The sequence below is a fragment of the Macrotis lagotis genome, chromosome 1 (assembly GCF_037893015.1).
Source record: "Macrotis lagotis isolate mMagLag1 chromosome 1, bilby.v1.9.chrom.fasta, whole genome shotgun sequence".
Classification (NCBI taxonomy): domain Eukaryota; kingdom Metazoa; phylum Chordata; class Mammalia; order Peramelemorphia; family Peramelidae; genus Macrotis; species Macrotis lagotis.
In genome coordinates this window covers 709,432,606-709,449,119 of record NC_133658.1, presented here as the reverse complement: position 1 = coordinate 709,449,119, position 16,514 = coordinate 709,432,606, and the positions used below count along the sequence as shown (strand labels likewise).

At 35.4% G+C, this 16,514-nt stretch overlaps 1 protein-coding gene across 3 annotated transcripts in view; it reads right to left on the bottom strand.

The window, feature by feature from the left end:
- Window positions 1-1,432: 1,432 nt before the first annotated feature.
- ACVR1 (activin A receptor type 1) overlaps window positions 1,433-16,514 on the bottom strand; it is a 166,484-nt gene continuing 151,402 nt past the window's right edge. For 2 of the 3 annotated variants that reach the window (XM_074215938.1, XM_074215936.1), the window contains 2 exons: window positions 4,568-4,698; window positions 1,433-3,512 (listed from right to left, as the gene is read on the bottom strand). In XM_074215938.1, the coding sequence (XP_074072039.1) occupies window positions 3,378-3,512; window positions 4,568-4,698 (266 nt within the window). In that variant the 3' untranslated portion in view covers window positions 1,433-3,377. The remainder of the gene's footprint in view (window positions 3,513-4,567; window positions 4,699-16,514) is intronic. The other variant, XM_074215935.1, reaches the window with a different exon arrangement.

The following is a 16,514-nucleotide window of genomic DNA, read 5'->3' as shown; positions in this document are numbered from 1 at the left end:
ATGAAGCACTATGTTCCACTGCACTAGCAGTTTTCAAAAAATGGTTGAAGAACCACTTGACAGGTATATTAGAGTGAAAGTCCTTCAGAAAGATTTGGACTTGATTGTATTACAGGTCCCTTCCAATTTAATGAATCAAAGTGCCTGAGTTGTATTCATAGCTCTGCTAAAAGAACTATGATCTTGGTGATTCTCTTTAAATGAGATCCAGAAAAGTCTCATTTTTCTGACTTGTTAAACTAGGAAATTGGACTAGGTCAGATGTTCTTAACTTGATATTTACCAACCCCAATGTTTGTGGGATAGATATCTCTATATGGATTTAGAGAAGTAGATCTAACTCTAAATCCATATAGAGACATCTTTATTTTCTCTAATTTTTGGTCTTTGTAGTCCTTTTTGTTATTTTGTATATTCAAAAACATTCTGAAAAGTCATCCACAGAAGCAAACAGATCTAGACCACAAGAAAATTTGAGAATCCCTGGATTGTAAGATCCTTAAATTTTCATGATTTCATTAAAAGTTGCATTGCCATTAGTCTTTAGACTTGACAGGAATGTTTGCACATACAGCTATGGAACACCATATGAAACTTCTAACTGTTCACTTACCACTGTCTCCTTAGTCATTGTCTTTTTTCCTTGTTCTAAAATCCCCATGCAGCACTTTTCTTTTTTTATTTTAATTTTTAAATTTTTTTTAAGGCAATGGGGTTAAGTGACTAGCCCAAGGTCTTATAGCTAGGTGAATTATTGAATGTCTGAGGCTAGATTTGAATTCAGGTCCCCCTGACTCCAGAGCCCATGTTCTATCTACTGCCACCACCTAGGTGCCCCTGCAGCACCTTTCTTGTCCCTTTAAAGAGATATGAAGATTATCTAATATTATCAAACAAGATCCATTGCATACAAGTAGATAGAAAAACCCAGTACTATTTTAGGCTGATGTTCATTTCAACAGTTTCTGAAATTAGAGTTTGTTTGTTTTTTAAGTCATACAGGCCAGTAATGAAGAAAGCTAATGACCTTTATTATTCCATATTTTTAAAACTCATACAAAAGGATGTATGGGAGTAATCTGAGATACCCAAAGGCAGGGGCATTGGAGTAATAGCATGAATAGAAATGTCCGAAGCAAGCTAGCAGTCGCTCTAGAGGACACTTCTGGGTTGAGAGATGAAGATAGAAAGAATACTGCAGAAAAAGGGATGGATATTAGCAATGGAATTTTGGAGATCTTGTCCTTAATGGGGGTTTAGAATACTCAAACTCTGCCATTTTTTTTCAAATAGTAAAATACATGATTTCTTTTTCTTCTCTCCACCAGATCAACTCAGTGCAGTGCCTACTGCCAAACCATGGATTCTACAGGGAAGAGATAGGTTATCATTCAGATGCATTTGATTTGCTTCCAATTTTTAATATGACAGGGAAAAAGATGCCCAAAATGTCTGGTTATACATGAATGCTATATGAAGTTTCCAGGAAAGGGCAGGCGAAGGGAATGTCCTGAGCAAAGTCAACTAACAATGAACCTTAACAACTTCAGAGAAGATTCCCAAATCACAGAGCTGTTTCTGGGCTCTCAGAACAATAGTTAATATTGGAAATATAATGTCCTGGGAACTCCATTTTAGGAAGCACTTTTGGTATGCTGGAAAGTGTTTGGAGAAGGCCAGCTAGGCTAATGAGAATCTCTGGGGTCATCTTATATCAAAACCAATTTAAGGAGCTGGGACATTTAGCCTAGAGAAGAAAACATGGGTTATGAATGCAGAGTTGGAGTGGGGATGGGGGTAGGGAAGGGAGAGATGTTCACTGACCTCAAGAATGTGAAAGGCTTTAATACCGAAAAGGGAATAAATTTGTTCTCCTCAGTCACAAAGGACAGGGCTGAAAGTAAAGGGCAGATAGGAAAATTGCAGGGAAATTTTGGGAGGGGGCTAAATGTAGGGAAAACCTTCTGAAGCTATAGAAAAATGACGAACAGGCTTCCTTAAGGAAGGTAGTGTAAAGGTTTACAAAGAGGAAAGGAATAACCTGTTTAATTCTTAAAAGGGAATCTTGGTCTGTTATAGATTGGGCAATCTATAACTTCTGAAGTCTCCTCCAGTTCTGAAATTCTGAGATCCTTGTCAGAAGTGCTACTATTTTTTTCTCAATCATATCCCAAGTTATAGGGAGTTAAAAGGTTATTTCCAGATTATAGCACTTATCCTAGCTCACAAACCAAAATAATGCTTTGCAAAGAGCAGAAAAGAGCACTTCATCGTTTGACTTGAAAACATTTTATTTAATTTATACAAATAACTACTAAATACAAAAAGTAGATTAAAACAAAATAGTTATTTTTTTCTGGCAGAGTTTAAATGCACATAATGTATAATTCAGAAGAAAATGCATTTCCCCCCCACAGCATTCAGGACTAAAGTTCTACTGAAATCTTTAATTGTTTCTAAATCAGTAAGATATTCGGTGGTGTTTTGTGGGTAATGGCTAAATACGTTCTGCATACGAACTGAAAAAAAATATATATTACAGACTACACACATACAAATGTGAAGCACTTAAAATGTGACTCTTAACTGATAATACAGAAAATGTCCATTTCAGATAATAGTGTTAAAAACATTTGTGTAATAAAATCATGAGACCACATAAAAATAAGCTTTAACATGCACTAGTCAGTTTTGTGAAAACTGCTAAGTGCTCTAGTAATAAATAATTTGCCAAGTCGTTTATAAACAATTCCTAATGTTCGGCATTATTGTAAACATCAGCACGTGTAAAATGCAGCGAAGTCTGACAGTTACATTTCTTTTTGCCAAATTGAATTCCTATTATTCAGACGGATCAGTGGAGTACAGAGCCAATTTTTTTTTGGCAAGTTGGGTTTTAAAATTAATAGTAACAGTGCAAGTAAGGAATGCAAAGAATTCCTAGTGCAATAAAGGAGAGAAGCACAGGCAATATTGCTGATTAAAAATTTACCACATCCTCGCGTTCCCTGGGATGGGGGGGAAATGTCTAGGAGCCCTGTGAGAAGAGCTCCAAGCCATCATCATAATGCCCAGATCTTTGTCTTCGGATTTCTCTGTGTTCCTTCAGGTCACATCTTTTGCAACAGTACATCCAGCGTCAAGTCTCTGAAGTCTGAACAGTTTGTGAAATGCCCATTTTTAGAGTCATTGAGCGAGGTTCAGGTGGTTTTAATGTCTCCCAAAGAGATGGCTAGAGAAGATGTCTTTCTTGACTAAGAAGCCATTTTTTGGGAAGGGATCAGTTCTGACAAATCGTCAGGTCAGCATATTTCCAGACTGGACAATGACAACAACAACAACAAAAAATCTTCCATCTTGACAGCACCACGAAAATGTCAACAGTCAGTTTTCAATTTATCTAAGGAATTATCAATTTTGGTCAAAGTCTTTTTGATACGCAGAGCTGTTAGTCTTGCAGATGAATTCTGATACCAGCACTCTTTCATAAGCTTAGCCAAAGAGGTTAATGTCTAAGGGAAGAAAAAACAAACACCAAAGTCACAAACTCCCCTTTAGTCACTTGTTAGCTCAGAGGACAGAATATGTAGCTGTGGTCTTTGCAGCTCTTAAGGGGCTAAGATAAAGTCAAGGTGATGTTATTGCTGTATTCCTTAAACACATAAACAAACTTGTGAACCGATAAAGACTCCAGGTTTGTATTGCATGGACTTTATCCTTTGACCTTTCAACAGCAGAGGCTGAGTTTATCTGGTAAACTATGCAGCACGTGCCATACTTTTCATAGTTCAACGCAAGACTAGCAAAAAGGGAAAATCCTGAAATCCAATAGTAAATAGAACCATGTCTCAATTTATTAGTTCTCCTGCTAAAATCATATAACCTTTAAAGTTTAGGACCAAAGGCTAAGAATCACTGAGGATCAGTACCTAAAACAAATCTTTAGAGATAATCTAGTCCAATTCCCTCATTATATAGATGAGACATTGACATTCTGTTCAAGGTCAAAATAATATGGACAGAATAGAGGATAGCTTGAGTCCAGTGATCTACCATAAATAGGCATTCTTATAAATCTTTTGCCTTATCAAAATAGGGAGCACTTATATATACAGTACTTTTAGGATTGCAAAGTGCTTTACACGTGTTATGTCAATTGACCCTATTGCTCTTTGCAACACTTGTGGGGTAGGTGTTATTATTATTATTTCCATTTTATATTTCTGAGGGAGGATCTGAATTCAGGTTGTTTCCTGACTCCAAGTTCAATACTTGAACCCCTCTACTACCTGTCTGCCTTCTTTCACTGCTTATTATATCAAAAAATAAAAATCAAACACCCTCTTCCCACCAAGCAAATACCTAATATGGACTAGTCTCCATACATACAAGTCACTTTCTGCTTATTTCCAGTTGGCCTAAAACCCTCTCCAGATAGAATATCGTATATATAAAACACCAGGAAATTAAAAAGAGAGAGAGAATCCCTTGGACCCAGACTTGATGGGTAACTAAGATTACTTTCAAAAATTGAGAAAAAGATTAGTAAGAAACCCCTTACACTTACCGGGTCTGAGAACCATCTGTTGGGAATGTTTGGTCTCTGCTGATCCACACAGACCACCTTTCTCATATCCTCAAAACTTGGATCATTAGGGACTACATCATAAAAGGGTGGCTTATAATCTTCTACGATACCTAAACATAAGCAAGAATTAAATGCAACATCCAAGGAAGAGGACAAGTTCATACATATCATTAGTTGGGTTCCTGAAATGAGTTGTCAGTTGCCTCTAAAAGATAATAATAGCTTGTGATTTTTTGATCACTTTACAGATTTCAGATATAAGCCAGGACAAAGTGATGAATTTATTTATGCCTCAAGCTTGATTGTGATGTAGACAAGTGGTCGACTTGATTGATGTGGACACTCTGCACTACATTTGGGGAAGAGTAATTGTTGTCATTCATTTTTTGTCACTATTGCTATTGTGCTTAATTACTTGTTCTTGTTCAGTTGTTTCAGTCAAGTCCACCTCTTTGTGATCCCAACTGGGATCTTCTTGGCAAAGATACTGAAAGCCATTTCCTTCTTTAACTCATTTTAATGATGGGGAAACTCAGGCAAAGAGAGCTAAATGACTTACTCAGTGTCACAAGCTTGTAAGCATCTCAGGCTGGATTTGAACTAAGAGATCTTCCTGATTCCAGGTTTCTCAACTCAACTAGTTGCCCACTTAATCACTATTATAATGCTAAAAAAGTATCCTAGGGGAACATTCACATAACAGCAATGAGCCACAAGGTAAGAGGCACTCATGAACAAGTTTGGGCTATTCAAAAGATCACAGACTCTCAAAGTATGAGAGAGGATCACTTGTTTTACTGATGAGCAAGAGGAGACTCAGAACCTAAGGAATTAGAATCATAGTCACCCAGGTAGTGACAAGAAGCAGGATTTGAACTCAGGTTCTTTTAACCTCCCCCTTCCCTCCAATCTAGTGTTCATCCCACTGTACCATCACTAAACCAGAGTATTTGGCCAGGTACTAAAGATTCATGAAGCATTTCATTTTTGTAATTAAATTTAATGCTGAAGTAAAAGAGTCAGAAATATGCTCTGAGATAAGGTTGATATTCAGGTGATAATTAGTGAAGACAAAAACAAATTATATCCTACCCCACCCCCCACTCCATGCTAGAAAATTCAATAATAGCAAAGGGAAAGAGAGGATTGAAAAACACCACCAAAAAAATAAACTGGAAAATGCTTCTACCTGCCTTGTGTTCTGATATCTGCTCTATTTCTTTCTCACTGATTACAAGCATGTAAAGGAATGACCACAGCAGCAGCTCTTAGATTGTTGTTTGTCAAAGAAAGAAATAAACAGAGCTGAGTGAGAATGAAGAACTGATTTTTTCCTAAATCCATCTTCCTCAAAGATGGATTAGCCTAAGAGGTATCAGCTATAAAGCTTTCAAATGTCTCAGGAATCAAGAAGTTTCAGATTTCAAAACAAGCTCACAAACTGTTACTTTTTTGGCAAAAAACCTTCACCCAGAAAGAATAAAGGAACCTAGTTCTTAGATTAACAAGGTTTCTGAATCTACAGGCTTGGCGTAGAAAGTAGTACCAGTGGATTCCATTCCTGCTCTTCTATCTCTTCAGAGTTATTCCTCAATCTTCACACTACTTCAAGTCTTCAAAGATCTATGCTTTTGTTAGTGGGGAGGATCATTAGAAGCAACAGTAGTAGGAAAGTAATAATAGTAAGCTTAAAATAAGTTTTAAAATCTTATTTAAAAATTATTAAACTTTATAAGGTTAAAAGTGAACTGGGGGGCGGCTACTAGATGGCGCAGTGGATAGAGCACTGGCCCTGGAATCAGGAGTATCTGAGTTCAAATCCGGCCTCAGACACTTAATAATTACCTAGCTGCATGGCCTTGGGCAAGTCGCTTAAGCCCCATTTGCCTTGAAAAATCGTAAAAATAAAAAAAATGTGAACTAAAACTTTTGATGCACCTGTAATGATTACCTCACATCACTGCTGAGAAGTTAAAATAAGATAATGTGTAAAGTAATACTTAAGTTTCTGATACTTATTGCTACAATCACTACAACTATGATGATGACTAGTACTGCTACAAACAACCTAAGTTTCAGGTACTTACTACTACTACTACTACTACTACTACTACTACTACTACTACTACTACTTCCCTTACTAGAACTACTGCCAATACTACTACTATTACTAATGCAATTGCTATAACTATGATGTTGACTAGTACTGCCACAAACAGCCTAAGTTTCAGTTACTTACTACTACTACTACTACTTCCCTTACTAGAACTTCTGCCAATACTACTACTATTATTAATGCTACAATTACTACAACTGTGATGACTACTACCACATCCCAATTTCTACTATTTATCATTACAACTACTACTTTTCTTACTAAGACTATTATGATAATGAATGCAACTACTGAATCATACTATTACTATTAATATTAAATTACTATCATTTACTATTACTGCCATCATTGCTACTAATGTTACTACTACTTTTCTTACTACAACTATGATGACTACTACTAGTACCAGAACTAATTCTATTAATATTAGCACTATTAATGCTACTATCACAATCATAACAACCAATTTTTTTTTGTATGAATACAGCTAAGACTCTTCCCACCACTGCCTTTTTTTTTTTTTAGGTTTTTGCAAGGCAAACGGGGTTAAGCAGCTTGCCCAAGGCCACACAGCTAGGTAATTATTAAGCGTCTGAGGCCGGATTTGAACTCAGGTACTCCTGACTCCAGGACCGGTGCTCTATTCACTGTGCTATCTAGCTGCCCCCCACCATTGCCTTTCTATCAGTTTCCTTAATGCAGCTGCCCTTCCTCCCAGGTTGTTAGACAAATAAAGTAAAAGAACTATTAAAAATTATAATAAACTATATATCAGAAATAGTTTATAAATTTTTAAGTTATATAAAGGGACTTCTAGAATAACAAAGTTGTACCTTTATTGAACTTTAAATGAACTTTTAATAAATAGATTAAATATTTAGATAAGCATTAACAAAGTATATTAATAATCCTTTTTTCCCTTCCTTACAGCTATTATGCCTCATTGCCTCTCAATGTCTTTAAAAGTTGCTATGAAAAAAAAAGTTGCTATGGTTGACTTACCAAAAAACATTTAATAAAAAGAAAACAGTAAAGTATAGCAGTGGGCTATGATATTACATTAATAAGCAGTTATTATCATTTATCAGATGTTGTATTATTAGGTGCTAGGGGATACAAAAAAAACCACCCTTCCCTGTCCCCCCTCCTCCAAAGCTCACATTCTGATGGTCATGAAAACAAACAGTTATGGACATAACAAGAAATAAACAGTGAGAAAAGTTGGAAGGAGGAAAGGGATGTGAACAAATACTGCACCCCCTCCTCTCCCCTCAGGGGAGCTTGTGCGGTCAAGTGACCTATTGAGCAATGTCTTCATACAATGCTCAGCCAGTGAGAAGTCTAGCATGACTAAGTGGGACAGGTCCTCAAATAGTCAATGCTAGGATTCTACTCAAGTGCTCATAGTTTAGGACTCTGGGCTAGAATTTGTATTCTGGGGTCTAGAGTCACTACCCTGCTGTGATTAGGCATAAGAGCAGCACTTTAGTACAAGTTGCAAATCAAGGTGAGCAGAGAGTAAATAGAGAGCTGTGTTGAATTACAACAAACAACAAGAAATTCGTCTGTTTTCCATTTGTCAAACAAACAAGGATTTAATGGTGATAAACACACCATATATTTCACTTGAATTTTATATATAATATTCTTTCATATCACTCCTGCCAAAAAACCTACTATGATGATGACTAGTACTACTACCATCTCAATGAAAAAAGGAAAAACTGGGGATAGTAAACTATATCTCCTTAAAAAATAGCAACAACAGTACTGGTTTTCATGACCATTTTCCTGATCAGAAAACTGAGGCTGAGAGAAATTAAATGACCTGTCTAAGGTCACAAAACTAATAAAAGCGTTTGAGATTTTTTTGAACTCAGATCTTCCTGACTCCAAAGTCAGTACTATCCATACTCTGTTTCATTTAAAGCTGAAAAGAACCATTGCGAATTACACAGATGTTCGATTACTTCTGTTCTCTGATTTTCTTCAAATCAGTTATCTGAACTGCCAGGTCCAATCAATAAATCTATCTGTAACCTCTAATACTTTGATTAAAAGTCTTTCCCAGCAAATCATTAACAGATTATACTGGAAACATACAAATTACATTTTAGCTAAAATTGTCAGGCCATCTAATCTGATATCCTGCCTCTGTCAATTTCTGAAGTGCTTGGATAATTTCTACAAACTAAAGTTGTAATTAAAGAATAATATAAAGAGAAACTAATAAAATAAATGTAAGACTGTTCTCTAGGGGCTCAGCTAATAGTTAAGTGATGCTCTAAAGTCCAGATCAAAATCATAATTGACCAATCTGAAAAATCAAATGAATTTTTTGTGGTAGCCTAGATGCTTCCCCCCTTTCTTTGCATGGTTAGGGCAAAAAAAAAAAAATGAGTGTCATTTTACCTCTTGGAAAATTGGTATGAAGAAGAGGTACCAGGAAAATTCATTTACATTGACATAGGGAATCTGTGAATGGGAAGATGGTTATATCAACTGATAACTGATGATAAAGGATGACAAATGTCCAAAATGATGTAGATAAAGTTTGAAAATTGGATTTGATAACAACTAGAAAGGGTCTACTCTAAGCACTAAGTTCAAACCTTAAAACACTATTTGTTGTATTATCTTTGTGTCATAGTTTTCTCATAGTAGATACACTATGTACAGGGTTACAATGTCAAATAACATAGACCTAGAATTTATAATAGTTCTATAAATAGAATTTATAATAGTTTATAAAAGTACACAATGCTTTATAAAATAATTACCAATAAGAAAGCTTACATGGAAGAACTAAAAAAATACAATTTGTCTCTTTTCAAACTCTCATACTTTGTACATTTCAAAATTCTTTCATAAAGTCAAACTTAATAAATAACAAATTTGTTAATAAGTTGTCTACACCTGGTAGTTCCTAGTCCCTCTCTCTCATATTATTGATTAGTTGTAGAATATTTTAGTTTGCTTCACTGGCATAAAAACAAAACCAGTACAACATATTAATACCCATAAGGTGAAATGGCTAGTCCTTCTAAGATAGAGTACTACTGACTCTGTTCCTTCTGTCACTGGAAATTAAAGGCAATAACCAAGAGCCTGGTCTAAGTGCTACATTCTTAGAAACATCTCTCTATCAGTTTCCTTATGGCAACTGCCCTTCGTTCCACACTGGAAGTCAAATAAAAGTGGAAAGTACCATAAAAATTACAGTAAACTACATAACAAAGAATAGTTTGCTAATTTTTAAATTATATGAAGAAACTGAATAACAAAATTCATGATTAGAAGGTACATTTTCAAACTCACACAGTTCAGTTCTTTCATTTTAGAAGTTTGAACACTAAATCCAAAGACATGAAGTAATTTGTCCAACAACTAGGTAGTGACTGAAGAATTGGTTTAAACAATGTTGGCTTTCATCCTAGGTTTACATCTTCTCCACAACAGTAAGAGGGGGAATGATTTAATGGAAGCTCAAGCAAGTCCCAGGCTACTTTTTTTGATAGGACAATATTTTCAAGGCATCTCTTCAAGTGACATGGACAGAAAACTTAAGATTGAACCCAAAGATGGGGAAGGGGGGCAGTCAACAGTGAGAGACTCAAATCTAGACCTTTTTCTTATCTTGTTGCCAGAGCAACAGAACCTGAGTAGTTTTAATGGACTCTTCTCTAATTCTTCATTGCTGACTTGGATGTAAATACCTTGGAAATAAGATAGAAGAGAAACCAAGGACATGGATTATTTAAAACTTTCTTTATTTGAGCTTGTAGTTAAATAGACTTCTTGCATGACCAAGACCTTAATGTACCTTCCAGGCAGTGTACCCAGCACATACCAATGATCCTATTATATTTATCTACAGCAGCTGGCACATTAAATACTAATAGCTCCAGATGTCAAGAGCTTTCTGAGAAGGCTTTCAGTATCTGACTATAATATGTGAAATCAAAAGAGCTCATCAAAAGCCTGGCTTTCGGTTTGGGCTGAAATTGAATTCTATTTCCTTGTCCCAGTTGAGTCACATTGAGTAACCATTTTCATCACAAGAAATTATCTTATTTGTGTTTCTATCTCTGTTTTGTCATTATATTGAAGTGTGGGGGGTGCAGACAGAAACTATTACCAATATTTTTTTAAAAGTTTTTTGGAATAAGGAACTCTAAGCAAGGTAAGTTCCAGAATACTCCTGGGACTTTTAGGAGTCACATCCAGCATTACTTTTTAAAATCAAATACACATAGTCACTCTCAATTTTTCAGAGACTGAATAATCAGCTGCCAAAGTTATTGGTCTATTTTTCTTCATTGTCCTTGGTTTTCCATCTTGGTTCTATTTTAGTCAGAGGTCATCAAGATCTTCCCAAGAGGAAAGAATGTAAACTCCAAATAATTCTCTCATTTATTTCGATGTTTTAGTACAAAGGCTGGAAGATAGGGGTAGGACTTGTTTCGAATTACATATGGATTCCAATTACCCCATTACCTCTATGATTTGGTCCTTTTTATTCACCTAAAAGGACATCTCCATATCTCATCAATTAGATATAGTTGAGATAGTAAGAACACAGAATGTTTGTAAAATGGAACAGAAGTATAGCTTGAAGAGAAAGTATAACAATTATTTGTGGAAGGAGCAGTACTGTGTTGGATTATTGAAATTTTATAAATCAGGGGAAGGAAATAAAAATATTCTGGGAGAAAAACATCTATAAATTTAATTGATGCTAGAAAAGCAACTACTGAATGTTTACTGGGACATGCTGACATTTTTCATATTTCTAAATCTGAACAGGAAGGAGAGAGAAAAATATCATTGTAAAAAATGAATAATAGTCCCATTCCTTATGAAATAACACATCACAATCAGCTATTATAATTGGCTAAAAATTTTTTTGTTTGCTTCTCTGTGATTTTTATAAACTGTGAATGCATTCACCTTGCTAGCAGATTTCCTTAAAAATAGAATTATCTTGGAAACAAAGGTAAAGATAATTAGGCTACTATTAAAATATATTGGGGTTAATTATCCTGGTCTTTACTCATTTGCAGAGTAGCAAGATGGTAAAATACATCAAAATAATGAAGTATATTTATTCATTCTGCCTCCAAGAACCCAATGGGTGTTACAGTAATGCCTTCACTAAAACAGATGGAGAGAGAAATGATTCATACCAGGCCTCTGTTGAGAGCCACTGGCTCAACGGTGACACTGGTGAGACAGAATCCAAAGAATCACATGCTATGAAATTACTCTGAATATAACTACCCAACAGGAGGCTTCCTATTTTGCTACCTGCCAAGCAAAGGACATGTTGGCTTCCATCATTAATTTTAGAATGTGAACTCCTTGAGGCTGTACGCCTTTGTTTGTAGCCCTGCCCATAATGAACATTTAATAAATGTTTACTAATTGACTAACAAAAATACAAGCAATGGACATCCAGGCAAGTCATATAATAGATGGATCTTCAGTTTCCTCACCTACAAAATGAGCATATCACTAGCACTACCTTCCTCACAGACTTGTTGTAAAGATCAAATGAGAAAAGTGGCAGGTAAACAATAGTGACTTCCTATTACCTCTAGGATCAAATATTAAAATCCTCAGTTTGGCTTTCAAAGACTCTTACATTCTGGTCCCTTCCTAACTTTCTAGTCTTCTTATACCTCTTAGTACTCTGCAATGCAATGATTCTGGCTTCCTTGCTATTCCTCGAACCCAATGCTCCATTGTTCTGACTGTTCATTTTCATCAGCTATCTCCCATGCCTGGAATGCTCTCTCTTTTCACCTCCTACCTTATAGCTTCCCTGAGTTCGAGTATCAGTGGGAAAACCTTCTACAGGAATGCTAGTGCCTTCCTTCAGAGATGACCTGAGGCTACTGGTTGTTTGCATGATGTCTCCCCACATTAGGTTGTAAACTCCTTGAGAGCAGGGTTTGGGTTTTTTTTTTTTTGCATTGTATCTCAGCACTTAGCATAGTAGGTACTTAATAAAGGATTGATGACTGACATTATTATTATTTCTCTGGGACAGGTTTTACAATGTTGCTCATGACTACATAAAATTATATATTCTTATTTCAAAATTACAGCCAATTCTGTCCCCTAATATGTATTAAGGTTATGGTGACTCTGAACCTAATTCCTATAGCTGAATATTTACCCCTAAGTATAAATAATTGAATGAACCAAAATAGCTACTCTAAATACTTTAAATGGAATGTTCCTGGCACAATTCTTTCCTTCAATTGGGGTTTTGAAAAAATGAAACATGATTGAGCTAAACCAGCATAACATATTGGATGGTAACTTGCTGAAGAGGAAATAAGAGTTGTCATGGTTTCCATAACTCACCTCATTGTGCTGGGGAATGGGAAGGACAAGCAGTTCTCAAGCAGAATCAAAGGTTAATTAGAAATGTTTTTTTCCAAGCCCTTGTGCCAAAGCCAACTCTCTGGAAAATACCTGCCATGCCTACCTCAAAAGGTTGAAGTAAAGTATTTTGCAAACTTTAAAGTGTTATATGTCTGCAAATAAATAGCCTGATTCCTATTCCAGATCAATACTCTCCCTGAACTAGTTCTCCATCTTCTCTCCAGTACATTTCTCATTGGTTCCTCAGTCCAGTAGCTGGCATTGCCTCTATCCCAGATTTGTTTTTCTGATGGCTAATTTCTCCCAAAGAGCCTCCATTCTGAGAAATATCTGTGCTGGCCATGTTTACTTCTAACCAGCTCATCTCTTGACACTACGAACAATTTTCCTATTCCTTCCCCACCCTAACACCACTTTCAGACTCTTTTTTTATTCCTTTTTTCTTTAGAATTTTAGTTCTTTGAGGCAAGAAAGGAACAACCATTTATTAAGCAGCTACTATGTGCCAAATACTGACCCAAGCACTTTATAAATATTATTTCATTTGATTCTCAGGACAACTCTGTAAAGTAGATTCTTATTATCCTCATTTAACATTTCAAGAATCTGAGACAGATAACAGTTGAGTGACTTGTCCAGAGTCACACAACTAGTAAGTGTCTGAGGTTGGATTCAGTTTCTTCAGTGCTCTATCTACTACACCACCTAGCTATTTTTCTTTTTCCTTATATTTATAATCCCAATAGTGCTTTGCACTAGTAATTATTTAAAAAATATTCCTTCTATCTTATCTTATTTTATCTTTTCTGCCTGACCATAAGAGAAAAAAAGTTTGATAAGGCAAATTTTTTCCAGGGACATCAAATGTTATTTTTAAAAACCATTATTTAGAACTATTATATCCTTTCTATATATTTCAATGAAGAAACCAATAAAAAAAATCAAGAATCCAAAATCAAGAAAGGTAAAACCAATTAAAATAGCACTTAATGTTACAATAATCACAGAAGAGAAAACAGTAATAATTCAAACTCAAAGATGGGTGATAGAAGTAAATTTTGAAAATTCAGACCAGTGAGCTTAACATAGATTGCAGAGAGCATTCTATTAAATGGATGGATCTTGAATATTTAAAATTAATCATCACTCTGAGTTTGCTTAGGTTTCCAAGCTACATTTCACAATCTCTCTTCTTTTTTGATGGGTTTTCTAGTTTAGTTAGAACAGCATAGAAATGTAAACCACAACAAAGCAGCTTCAAGCCATCTCCAAATGTTACACACTTCATCACTGCCTCAGACAAAGGTATGGTGAGGTGGCACACTCAGCCCCATCTTCTTTTCCCTAAGAGCTTAATAAAAGCAGAGCATTCCTGTTTGCCATGGTTTTGAATTTCCTCCTCAATCCTATTCAATATTTCTAGATATGCTATGAGTTGTTCAATAAGTGACCGAGAATATGGAATATATGGTTAAGGATGACAAATAATTATTTACTAGAAATATAAAAAAGCGCTGTAATTTGGTTCACAAAATCAAATGTATAAGTATTGTGGGAGGAGGGGAGGATATGAACAAACAACAATTCACATGAAACACACTTGAAGATTATAGTTGATTGAAAACTCCATATGAACTAGCATAATGTGGAAGCCAATAGAATGAATCAGTTCCATAAAAATAAATTCAGTAATAAAGGAGGTGATAATCAAATTGTAAAATGTATAGTCCAGAGAATAACATCTGGAATAATTGTGGGCATCAACTATTACTAGGGAGGAGATAGATTATGGGTCAGATTTGTGATTTCATTTGTATAAGAAGCTCTCCGAAGTAGAAATGTCCTTAAGCAACTTCCTCTTAAGATTCTTAAATCTTAGAATTGCCTGTGACAGGGAGAGGTTAAATGATTTACATAAGGTCACACAGACCCTGGGTGATAGAGGCTGGACTTGAGTTCATGTTTTCCTGGTTCTGCAGCAGAGGTTCAAAAAGTAGGGCCTGAGGATCTTGCAGGATCCTAGAGATTCTTCCTTTTCGGAGAGGGGGGGTGTCTGTGAGATCAAAACTATTTTCATACTTAATACTGAGAGGTTGTCTATTTAAAAATCTCCCTTTCCAAAATAATATTTAATAGCAAAAATTTTATCTTAAAATTATTGCATTATGTAAGAACTCTAATACACAAAACCTCTAAATATGTTTCCTTACAAAAACTGGTGACCGATAAACAGAATATATATGTATTTAAAAATGTATTCACACTCATGTTATCTGAACTCTTTTCTCCCCCCATCAATTAGCAAAGAGTAAATTCAACACAGAGCAAGAACATAATAAATGTTTCTTGAATCACACTAGAAATTATATTAAAGGAAGCTGTAGGTAAAGGCTAAACACTAGTCTCTTTCTCTTCTATCTCAAGGAAACTTAAAAGAATTTTATCAACCAGACAATATCAGGGGGAAGCAAGGGAGGTTTCCAAGAATGTTGGGTGAATCCTCTATGGCAAACTTATGGGAGATCAGGAAGAAGGGAGAAGTTTATCATATGCATCCTTTTAAGTACTGTCTTCAAGGGCTGACTCTGGTTAAGATTTTAGGGTCAAGGGAAGATGCCAAGACCACTGTGCCTAACTAAAAACACCAGGCTGTTGGTTGATGGAATATATTTTATGTAAGACAAAAATCTTAGTTTATGCCTTTGTATATAGCCAGGGTGATTTTTGCATGTGCTTAATAAATATTTGTTGCATTTAATGAAATGCCTTTTTCAAAAATCTCACAACTGAAGATTAATAACAAAATATACTCTTAGGAGAGACAGCTCATAAGTTTCAGTCAATATATAAATAACTGAATGACTAAGTAATGTCATTTATAAGATAGTAAAGGATCTTTGTAGTAAACAAGGGGGAATTATCACTTGCTTGTTGTCTGAATACAAGACAGTTCAGAAGATCTCTGAGTATCTCTATGATGCTTGCTGACCAGGTGGAAAACAATTGACAAAAAACCAAAAGGAGTGGCAATAGGGAAGAAGTTTGCATGGGGAAATTTCTCTTCTTTTTATGTTGGGGTATAACATGGACAGAGTCCCTTGATTATAGTGAGAATCACAACAAGAATACTACTAGAAAGGCCTTTGGTATGCTTATTTTGGATTTGTCTATTTGCTGAGACTAGTCCTACAACCGACTTTCCTTTCTCATTCATTGTTTCTTCAGCAGTAATCTAGTATATAAAAGACAAACGATGCGAAGGCAGAGTTAAAATTTTTCAAGATTAACAAATTCTTGTTGATTAGACTGCATTTTTAGAGGAACGTCATGAATACTTGAGACTCATATTATTCAAAGGGAAATACTTGGACATCTATTCTTATACCTGGCCCAGAAATTCAAAAACTTTAAGAGATA